This window comes from Mesocricetus auratus, unplaced genomic scaffold, assembly GCF_017639785.1.
Source record: "Mesocricetus auratus isolate SY011 unplaced genomic scaffold, BCM_Maur_2.0 Super-Scaffold_100038, whole genome shotgun sequence".
NCBI classification, from domain to species: Eukaryota; Metazoa; Chordata; class Mammalia; order Rodentia; family Cricetidae; genus Mesocricetus; species Mesocricetus auratus.
In genome coordinates this window covers 7,358,721-7,372,324 of record NW_024429216.1, presented here as the reverse complement: position 1 = coordinate 7,372,324, position 13,604 = coordinate 7,358,721, and the positions used below count along the sequence as shown (strand labels likewise).

At 51.6% G+C, this 13,604-nt stretch overlaps 1 protein-coding gene across 2 annotated transcripts in view; it reads left to right on the top strand.

Moving 5' to 3' along the window:
* The window catches only part of LOC101830927 (IgGFc-binding protein), a 37,953-nt gene extending 26,875 nt beyond the window's left edge, over positions 1-11,078 (top strand). For both annotated transcript variants that reach the window (XM_040734563.1, XM_040734562.1), the window contains 6 exons: positions 149-720; positions 1,045-1,618; positions 5,053-5,252; positions 8,033-8,413; positions 10,557-10,819; positions 10,924-11,078. In XM_040734563.1, coding sequence (XP_040590497.1) covers positions 149-720; positions 1,045-1,618; positions 5,053-5,252; positions 8,033-8,413; positions 10,557-10,819; positions 10,924-10,933 — 2,000 coding nt within the window. In that variant the 3' untranslated portion in view covers positions 10,934-11,078. The remainder of the gene's footprint in view (positions 1-148; positions 721-1,044; positions 1,619-5,052; positions 5,253-8,032; positions 8,414-10,556; positions 10,820-10,923) is intronic.
* Positions 11,079-13,604: the final 2,526 nt, after the last annotated feature.

The window sequence follows — 13,604 nt, the reverse complement described above, 5'->3', positions numbered from 1 at the left end:
TGAGATCCCAAATCAGTGCCCGTTATATGTTCTGTGTCAAGTCCCATGCCAAGCCAGAGGCACTGGCATCTCAGGCAGGCTCGCACCCACAAACCCTTCTGCTCCCGCCATCGCCTCTGCCTGACCCCTCCCCGTTCTGTCCCCACAGCCTTCCAGTGTCCTGCCCACAGTCACTACGAGCTCTGTGGTGACTCCTGCCCTGTGAGCTGCCCAAGCCTCTCGGCCCCCAAGGGCTGTGAAACCACCTGCCGTGAGGGCTGTGTCTGTGACTCTGGCTTTGTGCTCAGCGGTGACACCTGTGTGCCCGTGGGCCAGTGTGGCTGCCTCTACAATGGACGCTACTATCTGCTGGGTGCCACCTTCTACCCAGGCCCTGAGTGTGAGCGGCTCTGTGAGTGCGGGCCAAACGGGCAGGTCACCTGCCAGGAAGGTGGGGACTGCAAGCCCTATGAGGAGTGCCGGATAGAGAATGGTGTTCAGGGCTGCCATCCTACTGGCTGCGGCCACTGCCTGGCCAATGGCGGCATCCATTATGTCACCCTTGACGGACTGGCGTATGATCTTCATGGCTCCTGTTCCTATGTCTTGGCCAGTGTCTGTCACCCAAAACCTGGAGATGAGGAGTTTTCCATTGTGCTTGAGAAGAACTCAGCTGGCGAACCCCAGCGAGTGGTGGTTACCATGGCGGCACAGGTTGTGGTCCTGGCTGCAGGGCCGCAGGTGAGCGGACACACCCCATCCAGAGTTCTGGCAAGGCCCCACCTTGACCTCACCCTATAGGGTCTCAGTAGACCTTGGAGAGCTCCAGAGTGTGGGAATAGCGCAGCCCTACCCTGATAATTCTGGGTTTGTGGGTGAAGGTCCCACCTCAGAGTCTATTGTAGTCATGGCTCCAACCTGGGAGTTTAATGGGACCTGGTTTTAGCCTGAAAGGGAATTAGCTCCTCCAAGAAGGTCTGAGATAGACAACAGTCCATGCAGGAGCTATGGGCACATGCCTTAAACGGAGGTGCTGTTCCTCATGCTAACTGACCTTCCATCCAGGTGACTGTGGATGGTGAAGCTGTGACCCTGCCCGCGACTAAAGGCTACGTGAGTGTGACCGCTGAAGGCCGGAACATGGTCCTGCAGACGGAGCAGGGGGTGAAGGTGCTCTTTGATGGCGATGCCCACATCCTCATGTCCATCCCCAGTCCCTTCCGTGGACGTGTCTGCGGCCTCTGTGGGAACTTCAATGGGAACTGGAGTGATGACTTTGTGCTGCCTGACGGAGCGGTGGCACCCAGTGTGGATGCTTTTGGAACTGCGTGGCGGGCTCCTGACTCCTCCCCGGGCTGTGGTGAAGGCTGTGGGTCACAGGGCTGCCCTGTGTGCTTGGCAGAGGAAACAGAGGCATATGAGAAGAATGAAGCTTGTGGGAAGATCCGGGACCCCAAAGGCCCCTTTGCAGACTGCCACCAGGTTCTGAGTCCCCTGGAATACTTCCGCCAGTGCGTGTACGACCAGTGTGCCCATAAGGGTGACAAAACCTACCTCTGCCGTAGCCTGGCAGCCTATACCGCAGCCTGTCAGGCAGCGGGGGCAACCGTGAAGCCCTGGAGGACAGACAGCTTCTGCCGTGAGTGTCTGGGGACCCCTCTTGGGGCCTCTTGGGACCTGGAGAAATCTTACCTGTGGCAGGGCCGCCTCCAGCCCTGCCCTACAATCCGCTGTGACTTCCCACTTTAGTTCTGACTCAGGGGTCTCAGACTGCAGCCGAGAGTGCACTCCCCCCCCCACATCTGCCTCTTCCCAGGGCTGCTCCCGGCTTTCTGTAGTGACCTGGAAGGGAGGTGGATGGATCGAGAGTCCTGAGTTGACCCCTCCCTCAGACCCCGTATCATTTCATATCTTCAGGGCAAGGCTACAGCTGATAGACTCCCAATCCAGGACCACACGCCTCCTTCCAATTTGCAGGGCAGGAGCATGTCACATCAGCCTCTGCACGCCAAGGCTGCGGACGCTGACGTTTTTTTCTGGGGAGAACCATTTCTCCCTCAGTCTCCTGAGAGCAGGACCTAGAGACAGGGTCATCATCCACTGCATAGCATAACAGCTGCCCCGGCGATGCCAGTAGGCACCACCGCCAGCTCGGGACTTCCTCCTGAGCACTAGGCCTGCGTATCCATGGCCTCCTGGGTACTCGCCTCTGGCGATTCCTGGATGTGAATACAGCGTTTCATCCCAACCCCATCCTTCTCTGTTCCAGTGCCCATTTGATGACAGCCACAGCATCCTCGCATTACTTAGTCAGAACACAGGGTTTTGCCTGTGTTCCCACTGCCCTTGCCTCAGCCTCTGCCTATGACTCCCCGTCCCCCTCAAGCCTCTCTCTGAGCTTCTCACCGACCCCTGTAGCTTTTGTCCCACTGGAAACGAGCTCTTCAGCTCTGTGTCATCCTCAATATCGTGTTAAGTTTTGTGCTGTGGGAGATGCCTGAACAGGTCGTTTTTGAGGATTCATGTTGGCTCAGGGTGTTAGGCATTTCTGTTCAAGGTGACAGGATGCACCTTTGGGGCTGAGGCAGGACAGGGTTGTGGCAGAGAGAAGCGGAGTCAGGTGACAGAGACAGGCACAGAGATCAAAGCTGGGAGCAGGCAAGAGATAATCTTGTAAGGCACAGTCTAGCTGATCTATTTTCTTCAACCAAGTCCAACCTCCAGAAATATCTATTCCTCTTCAGTAGTGCTATAAAGCTATGTAACCATCAGTGGGTTAGCCATTGATAAGGTCAGAGTTCATGACTCAAGTGCTATCCAATGACTGGACCACCAAGGAGACCAAGTCTTCTGGGTATATGAGTCTTCGGGGAAAACTGTTACATCCCACTCCTGGTCCCAGCAGACTCATATCCTCATCATAATGAAAACAGTGTCCAGTCCATCTCCAAGACTCCCCAAAGCCTTGATAGTTCCCATGTTGCTGAAATGTCCAAGGCCAGAGTCTTTTCCAAGACTCAGTGCAGACCCTTAGATGTGAGCCTCTGCAAACACAAAAATGCTATTACGTATTTCCAACATCCAGTGGTATAATGGGGTGCTCGTTCCTTCAGTAAAAAGGAAGATTCGACACACATAAGGAAAAGATGGGACCCAAGTAAGATCAAAACCTAGCAGGGGAAATATTGGCACTGTATGAGCCCCCAAAGCTAGGGGAGCCCCTACTGTATAGGCCTTGCCAGCTACAAGCCTTATGGCCTCTCTCTTTCTCCCTCCTCCCCCTTCTCTTCCCCTCCCTCCTCCTCCTCCTCTCTCTCTCCTCTTCCTCCTCTTCTTCCTCCTTCCTTCCTTCTCTTCCTTCTTCCTCCCTCTTCTTCATCTTTTGGGTTTTTTTTTTGGGTTTTCGAGACAGGGTTTCTCTGTGGCTTTGGAGGCTGTCCTGGAACTAGCTCTTGTAGACCAGGCTGGCCTCGAACTCACAGAGATCTGCCTGCCTCGGCCTCCCAAGTGCTGGGATTAAAGGCGTGCGCCACCAACGCCCAGCCATCTTTTGGTTTTTTGAGGCAGGGTCTCTATGTAGCCCTGGCTGTCCTGGAACTCACTGTGTAGACCAGCCTGACCTCAAACTCAGAAACCCACCTACCTCTGCCTCCAAAATTCTGGGGTTCAAGGCGCACACCCCTCCCCGTTTTCTCTCTTACTGCTTGCCTGCTGCTTTTCCCACACAAACTCCACATCCCCGCTTCCTGTCACTCTCTGGCATCCTCAACTTCATTCTCACCGTCTTAGGAGCTTTTCACATCAAGGTCCTATCCTTGCTGCAGATTGCCTGACCCCCCAGGGATAGCTTTCAAGCCTGTGTGGAAGCCACTGACCCCCACAAGCCTTGCACCGTGCTTTCCCACAAACTCACCTCCATGCAAATGACTTCAGTGTCTGCCACCAGCTCCATGAGTCAGCCGTCAGCCTCTCTTGACCATGTCTGAAGTGGTCTCAGTGCCTGGGACGGTGAGCATGGTGAAATTAACTCTGGGCAAACAACCGTCTAGGTGGCCTTTGTGAGCAAGGTGCCACAGCTGCTCTCTTTCCTCAAGCAAGATGTCTCTCAAGTCCACACTTTCCCCTTTCGGGTTATGATAGCCAGGTTTTGATGATTCCCAAGACATCCCCAAACCAGGGTTCTTGTTGTCCAAGTTCAATGCTCCTGGCTTCAGTTTAGTCCCTTTGATCTCATTAGAAACCATTTGTCAAATATTTATGCTCTGAGTTTGTTCTTGATAATGACGATAAACCTGACTAAAGCCAGCCAGGATCAGCATGCTATAGGCAGATGGCTATGGGACCTCGCTGTGTCCTCTGTCAGATTAGTTAGATTACTTCCTTTATCTTAAACTTCTCAGGGCATAGACAAACCGCAGATAGATTCCGGTTTCCACCCGAAACCTCTCAAGCACACGATCTGAAACCTTGTCCACCTTCTTTCTGTTTTATGCTCCCACCAGAACCCTCAGGTGGCTCCTCTCTCTCGGCGGCGCTCCAGGTCTCCCTAGCCCACTCCTCCCCACAGCCAGAAACAGTCGCAGCAACAGCCTCACATTAGCGATGTCCGTGCTAGTGTCTCGTGGCCACGAGAAATACCTGGGCATCCCAAGAGGAGGGCAGCTTTGGTTTCTGGTCACACAGGTTTCTGTGTGGGGCTTGTCTGTCAATGGGGCCTGAGGCTGGTCATGGCAGGGAGGGCATGGCCAGCAGAGCTGCCCATTACATGGTGGCCAAGAGTCCAGAAGAAAGCCAGGGGCGAGACAGAACGCGTAGTGACCTACATGCGACAACAAAGTTTTCTCACCAAAGGCTTGTCACAGTCTGCCAGCACTGTTCAAATCATGAACTCACTGAATCGATCAGCAGCTGGAGACCAGCTGTTTGTTTGTTTTGTTTTGTTTTGTTTTTGCGGATGGGTGTAGGGTGCAAGGGGTGGTACTTCACATCCAGATTGCAGGTCTGAGACTCAGTAGATTCAGGTGGTCAGTGTCCTGCAGCGGCGGTGACCACCTTTGCCTCCTCTCCCTACAGCTCTCCAGTGTCCGGCCCACAGCCACTACTCCATCTGCACGCGCTCCTGCCAGGGCTCCTGTGCGGCTCTCTCTGGCCTCACCCAATGCACCACTCGCTGCTTTGAAGGCTGTGAGTGTGACGATCACTTCCTGCTCTCCCAGGGTGTGTGCATTCCTGCCCACGACTGTGGCTGCTCCTACAATGGCCAATACATGCCGGTGAGCAGGGGCTCCAAGCAGGGAGTGGGGAGCAGGGAGCCCGAGGGACATTCAGAGCTGCTGGGCTCTGGGTTTGTGTTCAAGGACTGGGACACAGGGGGCCACTGCCTGCTCCCAGCTGTGCCTGCCTGCTGCACCAAGTCACCCCAGACTCGGCAGGCCAAAGCAAGAGAGCTTAATCACCCCCCCCCCCCCGCAGTTCTGGAGGCCCGGAGTCAAGGATCAGGCTCACTACGCTATAGTCAAAGCGATGAAAGCTGACTCTGTCTTAACTGGTTCTGGAGGAAAATCTCTTCCTTGTCTCTCCCACCCTCTGGTAGCCTTGGTCATTCCTTGGTTTAGCCACACCACTCCGGTCTCTGCCGTCACTTCTCTGGGTGACTTTTATCAGTGTCCCTGGGATTCCCCACCAAGACAATCAGGATAAATTCGCCATCTAACAAGCCTATGTTTCCATTTAAGGTAGCATGCTTAATCCCAGGAATTGGGAATTGCTATCTTTTGGTGTGGGAGAATTCCTCCACTACCCTTCCCTTTCTGAACTTCTTCCCCTGCAGAGTGGCTGAGTCAGCATCCTGGCTCCACAGACATTTGATGCTCAGGACAGTTGGTACCCAGTGAGCACTGATGTCACCCTCCCATGCATCTCATTCAGCAAAAAGAGTAGGATCTGTAATAGTGCAGGGAGTGGCTCAGCTACCAATCATTCAGCCGTGCGATCTGGGGTTTAATAGTTAATTTCTCCTTGTTTTCTTTGTGTGCATAATTCATTGCGAATGTTAGTTCACCTGTGGTCATAGCAATCCAGGAAGATAGACATGATCGCTGTTCTTCCCATTTTACAGAGAGACGGTTCCTAGAAAACGTATGCCAATTGCCAAGGGAGCCAAACTTCTTCCTTCAGGTCTCACGTTCCTGGAAGCCATCCAGGACCCCTAGGTTATGTCCTCAGCCCCCTGGGTCCTCACAACCAGCTGTGCTCCCCATCTGGGTGCTGGCCCCTTCTTTTACCCTGTAGCCTATTCCTAAACATCTACCTCCTAACACCCCATTTGAAAATAAGGAAATCTTCTTATATAACACAGATGGCAATTATCAAAGCCAGGGAAGCAATGTTGACTCAACAGTATTATCTAATCTGTAGATTTTAACTATATTCACCAGTTGTTCCAGGAAAGTCATCTATAGCAATTCCTTTTCTCTGGGCCAGGGGCCAACGGAGGGTCAGACTCTGCATTGCTTTCATAGAATCTGATGAAATCGCCAGGTAGTGAAAGTAGGTAGAAGAGAAAACTGTCTGCAGAGCGTAGGAGCAGGGGTCTGTGAGAAGCGAAGGAGCCTGTGGCCAGGGCATGGAGGAGGAGCAGCTGGTGAGGGAAAGAGACACAGCAAGGCTCGTGTGCTGCTGGGGTGAGTCCTCCAGAGGCCACCGCAGGACACTCTCAAAGCTGTCATCACAGTCTTTATTGCCAGCCAAATGACTTGTCCAAATCACGTACCTCCCGGTCTTACAGCCCTTTGTCCCTTTTATGCTAAAATCAATCCTGGTTTTCACACCTCAGTTAGCAAGAAACAGAACTACAGAAGCCAAAAATCAACGTTAGTACATTTAGAGACTTTTCTGGAACTAGGGACCAGGTCTTTGATGGATTGGGTCTTTGCTTCCATTTCGAAGGTGTTGAGCTCTATGTGCTGGGTTTTAAGGTCAGCATGCTGTCTCTAACATGGTGCCATTTGTGTTAAAGTCCAGGGGCCTGTTACACATAAATATGCATTCCTAGAACAGTGTCCTCTGTGCTGTCACTAACAGTACATCGTAGGGATGCACTGGTCACCCTTGCATAAAAAGGTAGCTTGCGCAGTGTTACAAACATCACTTCTAACGTGTCGTTTGGGTCATTTTTACCTGTTTTCATAACCATGTGTCTCCAGGACGGGCCAAAGATTCTGCTGTCGCGTTTCTTTGCTTCTGCGTGTCACGGTCACTGGGTGGGTCCCATGAAGTTTCGTGTGTTTGCTTCTTACAGCTTTGTTGCTGTAAGAAAACGGCTAATGCACATTACTTCATGGAGCAATTGGGTTTGTGAAGCTCACAGTTTTGGAGGCTAGAAGTCTAAAGAACATTTAGGATTCAGTCTCTCATGAAGCACCCCCTCACCCCACCCCCGTGCCATGGCAGGATCAGGTGTCTGCCTCTGCCAATGTGTGGTCCCTGCCTATTCTTTGAAAACCACTATGTTTCAACCAGGGGAGTTCTACCTTGGTGACTTTGTTAATCTAATCACCCCACAAAGCCCTCACTTCTAACCATGAAATTTGCCACCTCTTCATATGTGACACTTTGAAGAATAAACTCTCCCGTGGGTTCAGATAGACCAGATAGACCAGCTATCTCCAAACCAAACCATAACATGTAATTCCAACCATTAACTCCATGTGGTCTTTCTTTCTTTCTTTCTTTCTTTTTTTTTTTTTTTTTTTTGGTTTTATGAGACAGGGTTTCTCTGTATTGTTTTGGAGGCTGTCGGACCAGCCCAGCCTCGAACTCACAGAGATCCAGCCATCTCTTCATGTGGTCTTTCATTCCCCAGTTGACCTAGTGCAGGCTTGTTCTCACAGTAACGGCACAATCTGAGACAGATTGGTGATGGGGTGGGCTGCTTAGCCTCTGAGGGTCACTGAGACTACCATTGGGTGGACACACACACACACCATTTCTTACTGGGAGCTTCTACAGGCTCCCTGTGTGAATCACACCATCTACCCCTTTCTGTGCACAGGTGAACACCTCGCTGATGACCTCAGACTGCCAGGAACTCTGTTGCTGTTCTGCAAGAACCGGGCTGACATGCCATGCAGCTGGCTGTCCATCTGGCCATGTCTGTGAGCTCCAAGGAGGAGTCCGGAGCTGCCAGCCTGCCCGTGGTCTCTGCTCCATCTCTGTAGGGGGCAACTTTACCACCTTCGATGGGGCTCACAATGTCATCAGCTCCCCTGGTGCCTATGAGCTTTCTTCTCGCTGCCCGGGACTCCAGAAGCCTGTGCCCTGGTACCGTGTGGTCGCTGATGTCCAGTCTTGCGGTGGCAACAAGGTCGTGGATAAGTTCCACATCTTCTTCCAGGATGGAATCGTGACTGTGACCCAAAGCAAGGGCGTGTGGGTAAGCCTGGGTGCAGAGGGCGGGGACGTCTTCCCTGGGCTTCCCTTCTTCCTGTCACAGTGTCCTACAGCCTGGCTACCCAGTGACCTTTCAGCCTGTTTCCTTCGTCCAGATCTCTGTACTTCTTTCTGGATTTATTCCTGTCTCTACAGGTCAGCCCAGGTCCTTCTCCTTGGCCTGAGTTCTTAACACTCAAGTAACAGCATTGGTTTTAACTAAGCCTCCAAGTGCAAACTGCCTTAGGGGAAATGGATGGACTGGTTCCTTATTTGGGAGACCCAGGGATGGCTCAGACACTCCGGCTGCGCTGTCCGGGGCTCACGCCTCTAGGTTTCAGACGTGTTTACCACTTGATTAGCTCCATTCCCAGAGACTTTTCCTCTTGGGGGGCAAAGATAACCAGTGTCTGCCCCAGGCATGGAATCTGCCATCTTTGCTACCTTAGCACAGAGTGATCCATGACAGTCCCCCATGATGCATCTCACTAGGCTGGTTTGGGCCATATGCCCACTCCTGCACTTATTAGCTGTGGTCTTAATTAAGCATAGAATTCTGCGATTGGCCAGGCTGGGGTCACATGTCAGGACTCCCCCTGAGCCATATTCAGAGCAGCACCAAGATTCCCTCGGAGGATTCAACACACAGTTGTCCTGATAACCAAGAAAGATTGCGGTAGAAAGGACACGAGGCAAAACCAGCAAGAGGGAAGGAGTCACCCAGTGCAATGCTGGGGACACAGATGCTCACTCCAGAGAGTCCCCTGCTGGACTCACAGAGTCCTCAAACCCTCCAGCAGTAGCCATGACAAAGCCTGGGACTATCTTCAGGGGGTACATAAAGCATCACTTCAAGTCTCCAATGATGCTGATTACATCGGCACTGTCTGCCTAGCAGGGACAAGAACGGCTCCTACTGTTGCCATCCCGAGAGACCAGTCCAGACCACTGCTTCTTCCCAGTACCTAGATCACAGCCTGGTAGCCTGGAGCCTGGAGGTATCTACCAGGAAATAGCGATTTTTATGAGTAAACTCCGCCCTCCTCAAGGCCCTGTGCTGGGTCACTGATAGGACTCAACACTTGATTGCAAAGCTTGCGGCCAGGAAGATTTGCCGTCCACCGAGTCTCTGGGTGTCCTTCGTATCCATCCTGTTCTCCCTCCTTGCTTCCAGCGTCTGTATCCACTCATTCTCTGACCCTTCCTTCCTTCCCTCCTCCTTCCAAAACCCATCTGTTTTCTGCGGTCTGTATGTCTTTCCCATCTACGTGTCTATGTTCCCCAGTTATGGGGGTGGGGAGACTCTGTGATGAACATTTGAGAAAGAGTGGGAGCATCTTCTCATTCCCAGAGGTTCCACCAGGGAATCTAACATCAGAAAGCTCAATCCATCGAGAACAGAGGGAAGTTGGGAAACGATCCCGAGGCTGCTGAGTCTGATAAGGAACCTGAAATTCCCACATGGTTGTTACACAGCTGGGATCATTATCTTCATCCAGACACAAGCCCTCCAAGAGGGGATGATACCGTTGCTTTTGCTGGAGATCCAGTTACTTACAGACAACCTGGAGGGTCTTTCACTTTGAAAACCATAGCTTAATAGTTTACATCTGGAATTCCTGGTTTGCTTATCTGTCTGGTGAAGAATGTTTTGCACTGGGGCTTGGAAAGTTGTGGGGGAGTTTTGACCCATGTCATTGCTCCTCTTCTTTCTATCCTTATTCAGAAGGATATCCTCCAAAGATTTATAAATTACTACCAGGCTAGTAAAATAGGTTAGTGGAGAAACAAACCACCAAGCCTGATGGGACCTGAACGTGATCCCTGAGACCCACGTGGTGGGAGAGAGAATCACCTGGCATAGGTTGTCAACCGGCCCCCACATTTGTATTAGGGCTTGCGCATTACATAAACTAATTTATTTATATTAGAGCAGCATGAGTATGCGCAGCATCTGTGTGTGGACTCGTCTCCAGCCGTCTTCCCGCCTGTCCATCTTCTGTATGCCCCTCCCCCCCAGGGCCCGCCCCTCCCAGCATCTGCCCCTTGGCTTGAGTTGTTGTTGTGCACGAGGACTCCGGCCTTGGTGGTCCCTCAGCCATTCTGTCACTCGAGTGCCAATTCGTATCTCCCCTCCCCCACACCAGGTGACCGGTCTCCGAGTGGATCTCCCAGCTGATGTGCTAACATCTGTGTCTGTGAGGAGGTTGCCCAGTGGCTCCGTGCTCGTCAACCAGAAGGCAGGGGTCCAGGTCTGGCTTGGAACAGACGGGCAGCTAAATGTGATGGTCGGTGATGACCACGCGGCCGTGGTGTGTGGGGCCTGTGGAAACTTCGATGGGGACCAGAATAATGATGCACGTGGGAAGACAGCGATGGAGAAGTGGAGAGCCCAGGACATCTCCCCATGGTGAGGACGGAGAACGGGAGCCAGACTTTTGGGAACTGGGGAAAGAGGTCGTGTGGGCGGGTGTTCAGTCTGCAGGTGGAGTGCTAAGCGTCTGTCTCTTGCAGCTCCGGCTGATGAGTCACCACTGGACACTTCAAGACCTGCCTCTCCCGGAAGTGACAGTGATTGAAGGATGCCCTGTGTGTCCCCGCCCCGCCCCGCCCCTTTGCTGAGCCACCGAGGCCAAATCTGAAAGCATCGAGTAAATAACTAGACCCAAGTTGTGTGTCTGCCTCCTGCTGTCTCCCCCAACTCCCTCCCCATGTGGGAGACGTGGGTGGTGGTGCGTCTCTGTTAGAGAGGACGGGCGGCCGCGCGTGCGGGTGCACGGGCAGGTGAAGATGGCCAGAGTGGGGGCGGACTGGGGAGACTGGGAGCCACAGAGAAAGGTGATTAGAGGTGTGGATGGGTGAGATGATGGTGAGCGGATGCGGAGAGACGTGGAAGGCAGAGAGACAGATTCTAGAGTCACCATTCACAAGTTACCTGGTTCCTCTCTGGCTTGTTTTCATAGGCTAGTATTTTCTCGTAGAGTTGGAGTGAGGCTTTAATTCCTGAGTCCAATCAACACGGCACTGAGGAGCAAGGGCTGGGACTCGTATCCTTCTACCTGGGCAGTGAGCGAGGAGTGAAGCAAATTGTTACTGTTTGGCAGGGCAGGATGGAAAGCCGTCCTCAAAGGAGAGCAAGGGCGGGTCAGGGAAGGAAGCTGAAAAGAGGCTCAGACGGCGCCATTGTTTGGATATGAAGTGTCCCTCCAGCCGGTGCACATGCAGTGTCCCTCCAGCTGGTGCACGTATGAAGTGTCCCTCCAACTGGTGCACGTTCATGGCTCAGCCTGGAACACCTGTTCAGAGACAGTCTTTGGGCAGGTGACTCTGTTACCAGGCAGTCTTTGGGCAGGAGACTCTGTTACCACATGAGAGTTCCCTGTTTCCTTTCCTCTCAAAGGAAAGGATTCAGCTGAGAAACTGTATCACTTTAAGCTGAAGTCGCACTAGAGAGTTCCCTGTTTCCTTTCCTCTCAAAGGAAAGGATTCAGCTGAGAAACTGTATCACTTTAAGCTGAAGTCGCACTAGAGAGTTCCCTGTTTCCTTTCCTCTCAAAGGAAAGGATTCAGCTGAGAAACTGTATCACTTTAAGCTGAAGTCGCACTAGAGAGTTCCCTGTTTCCTTTCCTCTCAAAGGAAAGGATTCAGCTGAGAAACTGTATCACTTTAAGCTGAAGTCCTCACCAGAGTGGTTAGCGTGAGCCACGATACTGGGACAGCAGCAAGAGATCCCAGATTTGCTATTTTTGTAAGAGGATTTTGTGAATGCATATGAGGTAAGCAATATGAGATATGAATGTATGTGAGGTATATCCATGAGAATAAGGTAACCTTTTTTTCATCTCACAAATCATGGTGCACCAGTTCATCCTTTGAAGGTCTTATTTCCCATGATTCTCTTTAAAAACTCTGGGGAGGCAGGAGGACAAAGTTGCAATGCAAATTGTAGCAAATTGTTTCATAATGAAGTCAGGGTCTTTTGACCATGCAAACCTGCATTAGTGTGCATATGTGGCAACTGGGAAACTCCTGGAAGTCTCTGTTCTTGATATAGCGGGAAGAACCTAACTGTAGCATCAAGGATGCTCAATCAGCAAGGGGCATTTTTGATGATCAAAAACCATAGCCTCCAAAATATGGTTTCTTCTACCATGTCTAAGCCCCCTGGTCTCATTCCCTCCCTCAATTTATATGGACCCATATATATATATATGCTTATATGTGTGTACATATATGCACGCGTGCACGCGCGCGTGCGTGCGTGCGTGTGTGTGTGTGTGTGTGTGTGTGTGTGTGTATTTGGTATTTTGAGACAGGGTTTCTCTGTGAAACAGCTCTGGCTGTCCTGGAACTCACTCTGTTGACCAGGCTGGCCTAGGACTCACAGAGATCCACTTGCCTCTGCCTCCCGAGTGCTGATGGGATTAAAGGTGTGCGCCATCACTGTCTGGCTAGCCCTTATATTTTTTATAAGAGGGCAAAGTAGAGGCCTCTTTATTTAGTAACTTAAGACACAGACCCTACCTATGGACCCAATGTCACTGCTGTCTGTGTTGGTAACCAAGGCAGTTGCATAAACTGTTGGTATAAACAGCTGCTTATTTTGTTGGTTGGGAAGTACCACAGAAATGTTGTCCCATTCGATCTAGTGTAGAGGATGATGCTTCGAGATCTGGATCTATGAATCCTGGAAGAACCAAACCAGGGTAGCCATTAAAGGAAGCAGGGACCAAAACTGCAGAGTGAAATACATCTTACTAGAGGAATAGCGATGCCAGCCATGGCCACATGGAATGATTGAGAAACTCTAACAGTGAGAAAGAGGGACCCAGGGACAGGAACACCCAGGAGGGGAGAGAACAGGGACCAAAAGCCTGTTGTGCCACAAGGAGGAGTCAGATGTTTAGTTTTTTTGTTTTGTTTTGTTTTACTGGAGGCCCCCATAAGACAAAAGGAACCAGGATGGGAGATGGATTGAGCTATGACCATTGAATATGTGCAAACTACTCAGTTACATCCTGGGGGTCCCTGGGCTGAAAGTTAGTGGATATATTTTGCAGATTGGAATAAAGTAGAGACTGTAGATTGAGCCTGAGGATGAGGATGACTAGCTGTGGTGACAGTCCCCCAAGTGAATATCCCCCACGGCAGGAGGTCCTAAACAGAGAGTGGGTTTCCATTCACTCGGAGCCAG